General features: G+C 41.6%; 1 protein-coding gene across 1 annotated transcript in view; it reads right to left on the bottom strand.

The window, feature by feature from the left end:
* Window positions 1-10,903, bottom strand: part of SNW1 (SNW domain containing 1) — a 45,850-nt gene extending 34,947 nt beyond the window's left edge. Inside the window, exons 1-2 of the mRNA XM_006884643.1 lie at window positions 10,866-10,903; window positions 2,697-2,850 (exon numbers count right to left, since the gene is read on the bottom strand). Of these exons, the coding sequence (XP_006884705.1) occupies window positions 2,697-2,850; window positions 10,866-10,879 (168 nt within the window). The 5' untranslated portion in view covers window positions 10,880-10,903. The remainder of the gene's footprint in view (window positions 1-2,696; window positions 2,851-10,865) is intronic.
* Between the last annotated feature and the right edge of the window lie 3,433 nt (window positions 10,904-14,336).

Raw genomic sequence — 14,336 nt, 5'->3', positions numbered from 1 at the left:
AACAAGAACAACCACAACCACCTATGGTCAACTGATTTTTGACAAGGAGATGAAATTAGTTAAGCGGGGAAATAACAGCCTTTTTAACAAATGGTGTTGGCAAACTGAAAAGCTACCTGCAGAAAACTCAAGCAAGATCCACATTTCACTCCATACACAAAAGCCAACTCAAGTGGCTCATGGACCTAGGACCTAGGACTAAAACAGAGGACTATAAACAGGTTAAGAGGAAAACCTTGGAAGAACTCTAGAAGTCCTAAGCCACAACATAAACAGTCTTCCCAGCATCCTGAAAAACCTACAACCAGGAGAGGATAAAACAGATGAATGGAACCTTCTAAGAATCAAATCCCTATGCATAACCAAAAACTTCTCCAACAGGGTAAAAAGGGAAGCCACAGACTGGGAAAAAATATTAGATAATGACATGTCAGACATGGGACTTATATATAGAATTTATAAAATACTTGAGCACAAGATAAAGGTAAACAACCCAATTGAAAAATGGGGACAGGATATGAACAGACACTTCAGCAAAGACAACACTGAGATAGCCAACAAACACATGAAGAAATGTTCAAAATCCTTAGCTTTAACAGAGATGCAAATCAAAACAACTATGAGATGTCATCTCACCCCAGTCAGAATAGCAAAATTTAACAGAACAACAAACATCAAATACTGGAGAGTTTGCGGAGAAACTGGAATCCTTATTCACTGATGGTGGGAGTGTAAAAGGGTGCAACCACTGTGGAATGCTGTATGGCGCTTTCTCAAAAAGTTGCAAATAGAAACAGCATTTGACCGAGCAATTCCACTACTGGGAATATACCCTAAAGAAGCCAAAACTGCCACCCAAGTAGATAAATGCACACCCATGTTTATTGCTGCTTTGTTCACAAAAGCAAAGAGTTGGAAACAACCTAAGTGCCCATCAACACACTAATGGCTAGAGAAGCTGGAAGCTGTGGTATATTCACACAATGGAACACTATGCTGCATTGAAAAACAAGGAAGCCATGCAGTATTATTCAAAAAGGGGTGACCCTGGAGGACATTATGCTGAGTAAAATGTCTCAATCACAAAAAGATTGTACCACTGTTGTAGAATGGGATTGATATCAGGGTTGGGGTAAGACTGATAAAAACTGGATAAATTATGTATACTGCATTGAAACAGATGAGGGAGAGAACAGTTTAAAAGTGATATATGATAGGGTATTATGGTTATCACACGAGTCCAGAATTAAGGTTGCATAATGGAGTGTGTTGGGGGTGAGGAGGATTTTATACCAATAAAGGATTTTTTCTTTTCAAAGAGAGGAGTGAACTACGGGGGAGGGGTGGGCAGGAAGAAAAGTACAACAATGAATGAATGGAAATCCAAAATCTCTGTAAATGTTCATTAAAATTAATAAATTAAAAAAAAATCGCAAGCAGTTTGGCAGATAGTGCTCCCAAGAAGACCAAGCATAAAGATTTTTAAAGATTTCATCTTTTCTCACTCCCCCAAATGAGCCATTCAGCTATCTCTCTTCTATCTTCCAGAAGTTTATATAATCTGCATATCAAATATGATGTACATTTTATTAACATTTGCAAACTGAAGAAAACAAGCTAACAGATCACAGAGAAAGCAAGCATCAAGCATTAATCAAGATGGAAAACCAATTATTTTTTAAAACTAACAAAGAAGAAAAAAATCAGGAAAGAAATGGCTACTGTAGTTCCTTCTGCAGGAAGGCAGTCAAATCAGGATGATGTGCTCACTGGCAGCACGGGGAGGGGCAAACAGACAAACATGAAATCCTCTTTGTTCATTCTTTCTTTTCCTCCACTTTACTGGTCTTCCCCTCCACATGCTATAATGTCTGGATGTATGGGCACTGCTAGTTTCTTTTGCAGAGGCTGAACAGTTTGACAGAGGAGGAGTTAAAAGACCGGCACAATTTTCCAGTGATTGTAAACAGACACAGCTCTGAGTCTAGGGCTCTTAGCCACCTTTCAATCCTGGAACTCAAATCCCATCCCCTCAGTCCCACATTCAACTTCTTGGCAAACAACAGACAAGCCTATAAGGTGATCAATACAGGCACAATATACCCTTTAGAATAAGCAACTGAACAAGCATATAAAACCCAGGATTTGCCCAAGATTAAAGCTCAAAGTCAGGAAAAGATAGGGAAAAAAGGACAAACAGAAATGGGAAGCATACAGAAAAAAACAGGGAGTACTGTTACAGTGCAGGAATTGTAACCAATCTGACAAAATAATACGCCTAAACTACTGAATGGAAAACCAATTTACTCTGTTAATGTTCACTCAAGTAATAAAAAATAAGAAAAAAAAGAGAAACAGAAAGAAAGAAATAAACAAAATATTCTACCACACTGACAACTGATAAGCAGACGTCTCAGGGTCTAATTTTATAAGGGGTCTTGGGAAGTTTTGTTTGTTTGTTATGTGTCAACAAGTCAACTACAACTCCTAACAACCCTATGAACAGTGGCTCTGAACCCTGCCCAATCTTGAGCCAATCTCGCTGTCTCTGACTACCTCCACTGCCAGTCACTGTGTCAATCTATCCTATCTAGGGTCTTCCTCTCCTGTGCTGACCCTCCACTCTTGCAAGCATGATGTCCTTCTCCAAGGTCCCTGTACAACCTAATAAAGTCAAACTCAATATCCTTATTTACCTCTAACAACCGAGGTATCCAGCCTTTTCGGTACCCGTAAGGGGGAGGTTCTCTTCTTGAGGAGACCAGTGAGGTCTGCCGTGATCTCTGGGATCTTGCCTTTTCTTCAGCCTCAAGCTGGTCCTGAGATAGCTGTGTTGGCGCAGGTAAAAAGCTGTAAGGGAAGGTAACGATAAAGTTAGAACTACAAAAACAAACCAAACAAACCCCTGAAACAAAAACTGCATTTATAAAAACCAAACCAAACCAAACCCTGCATTTATTTTGGTTCTGGTATTTTGGTCATTAAAGAAATCCTGGTCATGACATGGTTATATAGCTGGCTGCTAATCAAAAGGAACTTGGCAATCTGACCCAACCAATAGTTTCCTTGGGAGAAAGACTTTGCTATATGCTTCTGCTATATGCAGCCAGAGTGCTCCTTAACACGTTGCCACACACTTTTAAATTGATGACCATGCTTAAAAACAAATTTTTTCGATGTATTACTGAATAATTAACAAATGCATTAGTACACTTCATACGAATGTTCTTTTTTTATTAATTAAAATGTGCAGGATGGCTATAGCCGTTATTTGCAGCAACTTAAACGCAAGTATTGGGAAGCTTGTCTCACTTAATCTGGGCATTTATTCAGGAGAAATCAGTTCTTGGAAAGAGACAAGAGACAAGGTCCATAGGGTGACTCCGAGTTGTAGTTGATGTGATGGCACCCAACAATAATTTGCTTCTATTAAGACTGTTGTGGTGGTGGGGTTAGGAGCTGTCAAGTTTAACTCACAGTGATCCTATGAACATCAGATCTGAAACCTGCCCTTATCCTGTGCAAGTCTTTCATCTCTGCCACATCACAGCCCACTGTTACAGTCACCGTGTCAATTGATCTTGTTGGGGGTCTTCCCTCATTCACTAAGCCCCCACTTTTTTGAACATGATGTCTTTCTCCAAGGACTGGCTCCTACTAGCAATATGTGAAATGGAAAAAAAGTATGTGAAATGGAATTCCACCCTTTTCCCCTGGGTTATTTATTGCTCTTCTACAGCACCACAACCCAAAGGCAGTGATTCTTCTATCATCTTCATTCACTGTCAAACTCAAAGCATGTAACTCTTAGTCTTATTGACATCCTTGCTCTTCAGCAGTCTAGAGAGGTTTCTGATTACAGACTTTTCCCAACACAACATGTCTTTTGATTTCCTAACTGTTGGTGCCAAAGTTGTCAACTATGGATCCGAGTAAGATGAAATCACTGACAATTTCTATCTTTTCTCCATCTATCATAATGTTGTCTACTGGCCCAGTCATGAGGATTTTAGTTTTCTTGATGCTGAGATGTAATCTATACTGAAGGCTGTAGTGCTTGATATTCTGCAATGAACTCTTCAAGTCCTCACTTTCAGCAAGCAAGGTTGTGCAGTCTGTATAATATAGGCTGTTCATGAGTGTTCCTCTGACCCCAACACCTCATTCTTCATCAATGATGTGCTCAGTATATAAAAAGGTATGGAGAGAGGCTTCAGCCATGACTAGTACTTTTTTTGATATTAAACCATGCAGTGTTCCCCTGCCCTATTCAAACAACAGCTTCCTGGTCTAAGGCTTTGCATGAGCACAACTGTCTGGAATTTCCATTCTTCTCGATGGTCCCAGAATTTGTTATGATCTACACAGTCTAATGTGTCTTTCTGGAAATCTCTTGCTTTTGGCCAAGATTCCAAATCCAGCTTGAATCTCTGACAGTTCTTTGACAACTGCCCAGTTCTCTCCCAGTTCCAGTTGGTTATGAATAATCCTCAGCAAGATTTTATCTGCATATGTTATAGATAATACTATTTGCTAATTCCATTCTGTTGGGTCACCCTTTTTTGGGAAAGGGAATAAATATGCATCTTCTCATTCGTTGGCCATTTGGGAAAGGGAATAAATACGCATCTTCTCGTTTGTTGGCCAAAAAAATCTTCCAAATTTATTTGCATAGTCTGGTGAGCACATCCAGGGCTGCATCTGTCTGCTGAAACATGTCACTTGGTATCCCATTTATTCCCAGGGTCTTATTTTTTTGCCAAATGCCTTCAATGCAGTTCAAACTTCTTCCTTCACCATCACTGGTTCCTGAGCAGATGCTACTTCCCAAATGGTTCTGTGTCAGTCAATTCTTTTGGTAGTGATGCCATAAATTCATCTTCTTTTGATGCTTTTTCAATCATTCAGGGATTTGCCCACAGCAACCTTCAGTATTGCAAATTGGGGCTTGAATTTGCTTTTTAGTTCTTTCAGTTTGAGGAATGCTGAGTGAGTTCTTCCCAATTTGCTTTCTAACTCTAGTTCTTTGCTTTTTGTTTTCTAACTCTAGGTCTAGAGCAATTGTACTCTATCATGTGGTTATTGCTGTGATTAGGAATCATTCTGAAGGCACCACCACCAATTTGGACATTAGAGACAATTTTTCTTCCCATGTGTCTTTATGGGCACGGTCAAGTTCCAAAGGCAGGTCATAGTGTGAAAACTGGCATTACAGGAAAACAGGATGATCCTATCAGATCACAAACTGAAGGATAATGCCATCATTACACAGCTGCCAAATACCAGCAGTTTTCAAACAAGTTTACAAACTCTATTGTTTTAATTCAATCGTTCACAGATGTTTTACACTTTAATTAGAACTGAACAATGTTATTTAATCAGAATGTCTAATTAAATGCTTATTGTGTATTATAAAGGTATAACTGTCAAATACAGCCATTTTAGTATATTTGCAAAGAAAGAAGTACATATGGTAGAAACATTTAATTCAGAAGGGGGTGCCAGTGGATGGACGCACAGGATAGGGATGGACAGACATTTGAGGTCCATAATTGTAAAAAAATTATATATCACACAAAAGACAAACTATTAAGCTTTCACATTTCTAAACTTCATCTCTTCTAACAAGTTAGTAGACGTTCCCAATTATCCAGTAATCACTGCCGAGTATGTGGTTTTCTCAGTAGGCTTACTTATTTTTATGCTCCTTCTTTTTATCTATTTTACTCTTAGGTTCTTCACTTTCAATTACTTTTGTGTCAACACAAAAACCCCACAAGGTTAAGAGTGAATGTAAAAACAAAAAAGTGCACAAAAGGGACACAACTTGCGTATTTATGTGCCTTTCTCCAAGTGTGTCTACTTTAAGAATACAATTTAAGGCTTAAGACAATCAGTGCAAAACTATTATTCTTTAATCAAAGTAGCCTTTTTATTATATTACTCTTGACAACTTTTAAGTATGACAAAGATTTCAGGAGATGTGCATTATTTAATATAAAACAATAATTAAGGTTCTCTTGTGATTCTTGGAGAGTAAGCATATCTTAGTAAGCACTTGTTATTGCTATGTGCTGTCAAGTCACCTACAACACATAGCAATCCTATGTACAACAGCCCTAAACCCTGCTCTACCCTGGGTCAATCTTACTGTCTCCGACACATCTATCCCCATTACCCCAGTAACTGAATCAATCAATCTCATCAAGGGTCTTCCCCTCCTGCGCTGTCCCTCCATCCTCCCAAGCATGGTGTCCCTCTCCAAGGACTGGTTCCTCTTTGCCACATGTCCAAAGTGTGTCAGATGACTCTTCAGAATCCTTGCCTCCAAGGAGCAGCCTGGTTTAATAAATATTAGTCTATTAAAAATATTTCTGAGTCACTTAAGTACAAGCACTGTGTTAGGTAGGCAATGAAGCTATCACACTGAGTATGACAGCTTGTAGTCTCTCAGGGAAGAAAATCAAATCACAGAAGTGCATATTTACATATATTAATATATGTATTATATTATTAATTAATATATTACATATATTAAGGATAAGGGAAAAGTACAAAGTGCTATGAAAGCAGGTATCAGAGGGATCTAGTTCAGTATGGAGGCAGAACCTAGCAATGCATTAGTTAAGAGCCTGGCATCCGAATTGCATGCCACTTATTACCTTGGATAGATTATTTAGCCACTTATTACCCTGGATAGATATTTATCCTTCCGAATCTTTTTCTCACCTGGAAAGACAGACCATGAGACTATTCACAGGGCTATTAAAAGTATTAAAGAAGAAAATGCATTAACTGGTTGGCACAGTATTTGTACTCTAATACATGTTCCATAAATGTTTGCTTATTTAGACCTGTTCCATGGCTACACCCATGCATGCTCCCACAAGACCATCTCCACATCACTACGATAATACAGTGAACACACAACTAACTCTATTGCACTCAGAAGCAGGGAAGATGCTGTCTCATATACTATGGGCATGTTATCAGGAGGGGTCTATTCCCAGGAAAGAAAATCAGAGTGTCAGTGAAAGAGAGAAAATGCCTCAATGAGATGGACATGGCAACTGCAATAAAGGGTTTAAGAACACAGGGACTGTGCGGATGGTACTGGGTTAGGAAGAGCTGAGCACGGGATTGCTAAGTCGGAGGAGCCTGGACAGCACCTAACAATAACAAATAACATTCAATTATCTAGCAATCTCTCACCAGACTCTGAACAATTTGGTGGCAGGAATCTGCCTTTTTCATCCTTAAGTCTCCATGCGATGTCTGGCTTATATTTTGCTCTACCCCTCAAATTCACCATTTTTACTGCGTTTCCTTTAACAAGTCACCTCAGGATCTTGATATATGCACGCTGTTGTGTGCCATGAAGCTGGAATTGACTTACTGCTGACCCTCTGTGAGTTTTCAGAGGCAATAAGTCACACTGGAGAAGACTTCTTTTCTTTTCTGGAAAGCAGCTGGTAGATTTGAACCACAGAACTTTGGGTTGTCAACACAACTCCTTAAGAACTAAGCCAAGTAGTGAAATTATTCTATTATTAGTGAATTATTAGTGAAAACATAAAAAGAACCAATTTTCCTGAAATGTGTTTATAGAAAACTTTTCCCTAGATATTTTTAAGTCACATATCTTAGTATTTCTGCTCAATTATATCTCCTTAGAGAAGTCTTCTGATGATCCTGCCTCCTCATCTTGAGCCATTCATTCTCTATCCGCCATTCTTGATTTACTTTTAAAGCTCACTATCTGAATTTGTATTAATGTTTTGTTTACTCTTATTTTGTCTGTTTTCATTGCTAGAATGTGATCTCTATGAAAGTAGGGAGTTTGCCTGATTCAACATTACAAACCAACACTAGGATACTGCCTGGCACATGGCAGACTTTAAAAAACATTTAATAATTAAATGTTTAAGTTAAGCAAATGAATGCATGAAATAAAAAGTCTTGGCTTTTGCCAAATCCATTTTATGTAAATCATAAGTAACTAATATATAAGGATACAATGATAAAGAGCTACAAAGAAATAAAAAGATTTACTTGTTTCACTTTTTTTACTTTTCTTTATCAAAAGGCAGCCTGTGTGCCAGAGTAGCAAAGGGCATTGACAATCCAGTACACAGGTTAACAGCTGGATTATGGCCAGAATACAGTCTTCCTGAGGGTCACTGTTGTTCTTGGAAAAGAATAGTGTCATGGATTTTACTGGGTCCTCCAAAATACACGTATGTTACAATACAGTATGGAACTATGTCATGGTCTACCATAATCTGATAGGCCAAACAGTTGCAAGACAATTGATTAAGGGTGGAATGATTAGGCCTAAAAGGAGGTTCTGTAAGATGTGGCCGGTAACTTTACCTCACAAGACACAGAAGAAGAGGACAGTTAGCCGAGAAAGGCATCTCAGTACCATCAAGACATAACTTCCAGGAGTCCAGTGTGTCTTTTAGACTTAGGTCTCTGCACTAAGGAGCTCCTACACACTTGGGAAGATCTCCTAACCACAAGAAGATCTCTAAGGAATGACTCACAGATGCTGAAGAAAACAAGGACCTTCCTCCAGGGACAGAGAGGGCTGGCACCCTGAATTTGGACTCCTAGCCTAAACTGGAAGAGAGTAAATTTCCATCTGTTAAAGCCATCCACTTGAGGCATCTCTATTATAGCTACGCTAGGTAAGTAGGACAGATGTCATTTCCCTAAAGATCAATACTCCCATGGGGAGTACCAACACTGGCTTATAGATAGTACAGACTAAAAGAGACTGCTGGTTTATGCACAAAGTCTATGTCCACACGTCTCAACTGGTGGCAATTTTACATCCCATAGGATACCTAATAAACTCTAGGGACATTTTTGTTAAGACTTGGTGGGAAGGGATGTGTCAATGACAACTTGCAGATACAGGCCAAGAATGTTGCTCAATATCCCACCATGGAAGACCCACACAACAATGACTTATACAGAATAAAATGTCAACAGTATCACTACGAAGAAATCCTAGTTTATCCCTTCTCCCCTTTATTAAGGAAAACACAAGTTAATGTATTTACTTATCCAACCAAAATGCACTGCTGCTGCGATGGTTAGTTATATGTGTGCCTGCTAAGCAAGAGGCAGGCAGTTCAAACCCACTGGAGTCTCCTAGGGAGAAGACCTTATCATGGATTGGTTTTTTTTTTCCTTTCTGTAAATATTACAGCCTGGAATATGCTATGGGACAGTTCTACTCTGCTACATGGGGGGCCACTGTCAGTTTTATTTGATTCCACAGCAACCCACAATACAACAAACAAAATCAGAAAGCTATGCAGTCTCTAAGATTAGCCATTTAAACCCAATAGTTGTGTTGTGCTGTCAACTCATAGAACTCAAGTTCAAACTCACCAGGTGCTCCACTGGAGAAAGATGTACAATCATCTCCTCCTGTGCAACTTACTGTCTCTGAAAAACTGGAGGGTCAGAAATGAGTCGTTTCTGACCCGAAGGTACATAACAACAACACCGTGTCGCTGCATAAGCACCTAATATCTATGACACTTCTGCTATTTTTTCTTTCTGTGTTCCAATCCTACCTTTCCACAAAACTTCCTCTCATAACTCGACCAGCCTCTGTCACAATGACTTACCCCTTGAAAGCACTAAACTGCCTTTAACACTTACTGAGAGAAATGCTCTGGTCCTTACACCTTATTCTAACACTTTGCATTTCTCCTTTGTGCTCATCTTCAACTGTTCTCATGTGCATGTCTTGCTTCCCACAACTTTCTTTGCAGCCAAAACAGTCGGAGTCTTCTGTAGACACCAGAACCCCCAGGATGGAGCAAAGCAGTTCCCAAAAGACTTTTCTGATTAAAATACTGTTTGGATTCAGCCATCTGTCAGGGAGAACAGGTGGGAAGAGAATAGGGTGTGCTAAGGGAACCCAAGGGAGCTCTGGTTGCATACTCCGTAGTAGACAGCTGCGCTGCTAACCCCAAAGTGGCGCGTCTCTGGCGGTTCGAATCCACCCGCTGCTCCGCGGAAGAAAGATGGGGCAATCGCCTTCTGCACGATTTACACTTCGGAAACCCACTAGAGGTTCGACCACAAGACCTGAAGGGAGCTGATGTTCGAACGTTTTTAACCTGACACTGGCCATTTCCCGTGGAGTCTGCAGGGGAAAGTTTTTCTACTTAAATGGGGCAGCAAGGTCGCCGACTGGGGGGAGGGCCCTAAGTTCTTGGCATCTCCCACTCAGAGCCTTGTGTTCTCCAAGGCGAGGACCCCTCGCATACGGTTACCAGGACAACAGGGAACAGCCAAGCTGTTCTGCGGAGGGAAGACGTTCTGAAGTCCAAAGTTAGAGCGCAGACGAGCGCCGCGCACCGTGCAGCGGCCGCAGGGGCCGCTCCTTCGAAAGTTCCCTGCACTTCCGTCGCTCGGCTCCGGGTCGCGGCGGGGACAGTTAGAGACCTCGGCAGGGATCCGCCGGAACCCCGCGCGCTCGCTTCCCGCCGCCGCCACGTCCCCGCCTCCTCCGCCCAAGCCGCCGCCTCCAGCCCCCCGCAGTTCGTATAACTCAACACGCGGGAGACGCCTCCGCATGTGGGGCCACTGGAGTGTATACGCCACCCACCCGCGTGGCCCCGGAAGACACGTTCTCAACCCGGCAAAGACGCCCAGGAAAGACCCCGGCTTCGCCGAGGCCTAGTCGCCGTGGTGACGAGCGGAAGGACCAAGCCGCGTTCCTGGCCCTCGCCGCTCTCTTCCCAAGGCTGGACCTCCGCCCAGAGAGTGTGGGCAGAGATATGAAAACGATTGGTAATTCCCAGACCCTTCTGTATCGAGAACCCGAATCAACAACGAACCTGGTGAGCGCCATCTTCTTCCGCTTCTTCTAGCGCGACAGACTGCACTGCCCGTGGATGTTTCGCTGAGACTAAGCTGGGGAAAAGGAAGGAGCGCGCAACGCGTATGCGCGCGTGCCGAAAAGCCTTCTGGGATTTATAGTTCGGAGGTCTTCTAATGCGCTTAAGGGATTTTCCCTAGGTAATCACTTCTTTGTTGTTAATGTGACGTCGACTGAGTACGACTCATAGCAACCCCATCAACAATAGCTTTGTCCTATCCTGAACCAGCCACTTGACCCTATTGCCACACAGTGTCAATCCATCTCATCCAAGGTCTTCCTCTCCTGCACTGACACTCCACTCTTCCAAGCATAATGTCTTTCTCCAAGGACTGGTCCCTCCTGGCAACATGCCCAAAATATGTGAGACGGAGCTTTAAAATCCTTGCCTCTAAAGAGCAAACTGGTTTTACCCTTTGCACGGCAGACCTTTTTTTTTAAAAAATTATTTTTTTATTTTTAATTTTAATGAACGTTTAGAGAGACTTTGGATTTTCATTCATTCATTGTTGCACAATTTCCTCCCTGAATCTAAAAATTTATTTTTTTATTTTTAATTTTAATGAACGTTTAGAGAGACTTTGGATTTTCATTCATTCATTGTTGCATTTTTTTCCCTACCCCACCCACGACAGACCTTTTTATTTGTTTCTTGTTGTTGTTGATTTCCTTTGAGTCGCACATGGCTCATTGCGACCCTATGAGCAAAATCAAACAAAGTTCATTGAGTTTCCGTATGCATGTTGTTTAGGAAGTGGATGCCACTCCTGCTCCCAAGTTTATTCTTTAGCAGTCCATAAAATGGATGTTCAATACTCTTCCAGCACCACAACTCAAAGGCATCAGTTTTTTTCTTCTATCATCCTTAATCCTTCCGTAATATCTTGCCTCAGGAAACCCTGTGAACCTGGAGAGAGGATGAAAGTCACACAAGTGTTGAAGACTTTCCCTCATAGGGTCACTATGAGTTGCCTAGACTCCACGCGACACTTAACAATAACATCAACACAGAGAGTGATCAGTTGGCCCAGTGGACAGAAAGTGATGTTACCAAGCCAAAAGTGGGTGACTTTTAATCCGCGGCCCTCAGGCCTGTCTTTCATTGTTTTTGTTCAAACATAATTCTAGGTTGTATAGCCCCAGTGTGTCCACTTGCCGTACAGCTGTAACTTGTGGTTGCTGGGAAGCCGAACACTGTGGCATTGATGTGTCAGATGTGTTAATGGTTACCCATGGCAGACAGTGTTTGGTGGAGCTCCCTGATTAAAACAGTCTTGGAAGCAGGAGTGGCATCCACTTCCATAATAGCCTGCCTCCAGAAACCCTATGAACCTGGAGAGAGGATGAAAGTCACACAAGTGTTGAGGACTTTCCTTCACAGGGTCACTATAATCCCAAAGGCACGTGGTTCAAATCCACCAGCTATTTCACGGGAGATAGATGGACAGTCTCCTTCCGTGGGGTTAACTGCCACTGAAAACCTGCTGTGGGTCGGTTCTGACTTGATAGTAAACAACAACAAGAAACAACAATTGTTAAGAAGAGTAAATACTTAACTGTACTCTTACGGTATCATAGGGCATTCTCTAATCAAAGCAACAAACTTAGAGGAAGATGTCTCTAGGCTACTTTATTTCCACCTCATCCCAAAGCAAAGATGAAAATATTGAGAGTTTATATCAACTTTTTTTTTACGCTAACTGCAGCCTATAATATGGATTGAGGCTCAATGTCAAGAAGACAAAGAGTCTCACCACTGGACCAATTGGCAACATCAGGATGGATGGTGAAGAGATTGAGATTGTACACAGCTTTAGTTTGCTTGGCTCTGTAGTCAACAGTCTTGGCACCAGTAGCCAGGAAATTAAAAGGCGCATTGCCATGGGAAAGTCTGCTGTTAGGGATCTCTCCAAAGTACTGAAGAGCAATGGTGTCTCTCTGGAGACTAAGGTGCGTCTGATACAGGCCATGGTCTTCGCAATCATTTGTTATGCATGAGAGAGTTGGACAATGACCAAGGAGGATAGAAGGAGAATTGATGCCTTTGAGCTGTGGTGCTGGAGAAGAGTATTGAGAATACCATGGACTGCTAGGAAAACAAACAGATTTGTCCTGGAAAGGGTTAAACCAGGTGGTTCCTTGGAGGCAAGGATTCTGAGGCTCCATCTAACATACTTTGGACATGTTGTGAGGAGAGACTGGTCCTTGGAGAGGGACGGTGCAGGAGAGGAAGGCCCTCTATGAGGTGGATTGATTCAGTGACTGGGATAATTGGGATGGGAGTGTCGGAGACAGTGCGATTGGCACAGGACAGAGCAGAGTTTAGGGCTGTTGCGCATAGCGTCGCTATGAGTCGCAAGCGACTCGATGGCGCATAACAACAACAACAACAACTTTTTTAAAATTGAGATTTTAATGAAAGTTTGTAGAGTACTTGGATTTCCATTCATTCATTGTTGCACACTTTCCTCCCTGCCCATCCCTTGCCCCAGTTCACTTTTCTCTTTGAAAAAAAAAAATTCTTTCATTGTACAATTCCCATACCCCCACCCCAAGTCCACTTTATTATGCAGCTCTTATTCTGGACTGTTGTCATGCAATAATAATATCTAATAATATATTCCTTTTAAGCAGTTCTTTCTCATCTGTTTCAAAGCAGTATACATTATTTAACTGCTTTTCTTAGTTTTCCCCCAACCCCAATGTCAGTCCTGTTTTATAACAGTGGCACTATGCAGTATTTGTCCTTTTGTGCTGAGCTATTTCACTCAGTATAATGTCCTCCAGGGTCACCCGTTTTGAATTTATGCCAACTTTTGCAGGTTGAAGTTGATCAAATATGTAATCGAGATGCATTAGTAATAATTGGTAGCAAAAGTTGGAAAAGAAGAGGGATTGGTAGTTGGAAAATATGGCTCCATGACAGACATGAGGTCAGAGATAGCATGATAGAATTTTTTACAATCAGTGATTGAATCAAAATGAGGGTTGCGTTGGGGAAACCTCTAGAAGACCGCTCCAGAGTGCTAAAGAGTAACGATGTCTGTTTAATGACTATAGTGCATCTGTTCCAAGACATGGTGTCAATTACTTTCTGTGCACCTGAAAGTCGGACAATGACAGCAGAAGGATCAAAATCTTTGCATTGTGGTATTAGAGAAGAGACTGGATAATCCATGGACTGCCAAAGAAACAACCAAGTCTGTTTTGGAAAAAGTACAACCAGCATGCTCCTTATTGGCAAGGATGGTGAAACTTTGTTTCACATGCTCTGGGCCTGTTGTCAGGTGGGGCCAGTCCTTGGAAAAGAGCATCATGCTGGGAAAGGTGGAGGGTCAACAAAGGAGAGAAAGACCCTCAAGAGAATTGATGACACAGTGACTGTAACAATGGGCTTGAGCATATCAGGAATCATGAGGACGGCACAGGG

Source organism: Elephantulus edwardii, unplaced genomic scaffold, assembly GCF_000299155.1.
Source record: "Elephantulus edwardii isolate Elephantulus edwardi_28Jun2011 unplaced genomic scaffold, EleEdw1.0 scaffold00037, whole genome shotgun sequence".
Classification (NCBI taxonomy): Eukaryota; Metazoa; Chordata; class Mammalia; order Macroscelidea; family Macroscelididae; genus Elephantulus; species Elephantulus edwardii.
This window is presented reverse-complemented; position numbering and strand designations above follow the sequence as displayed.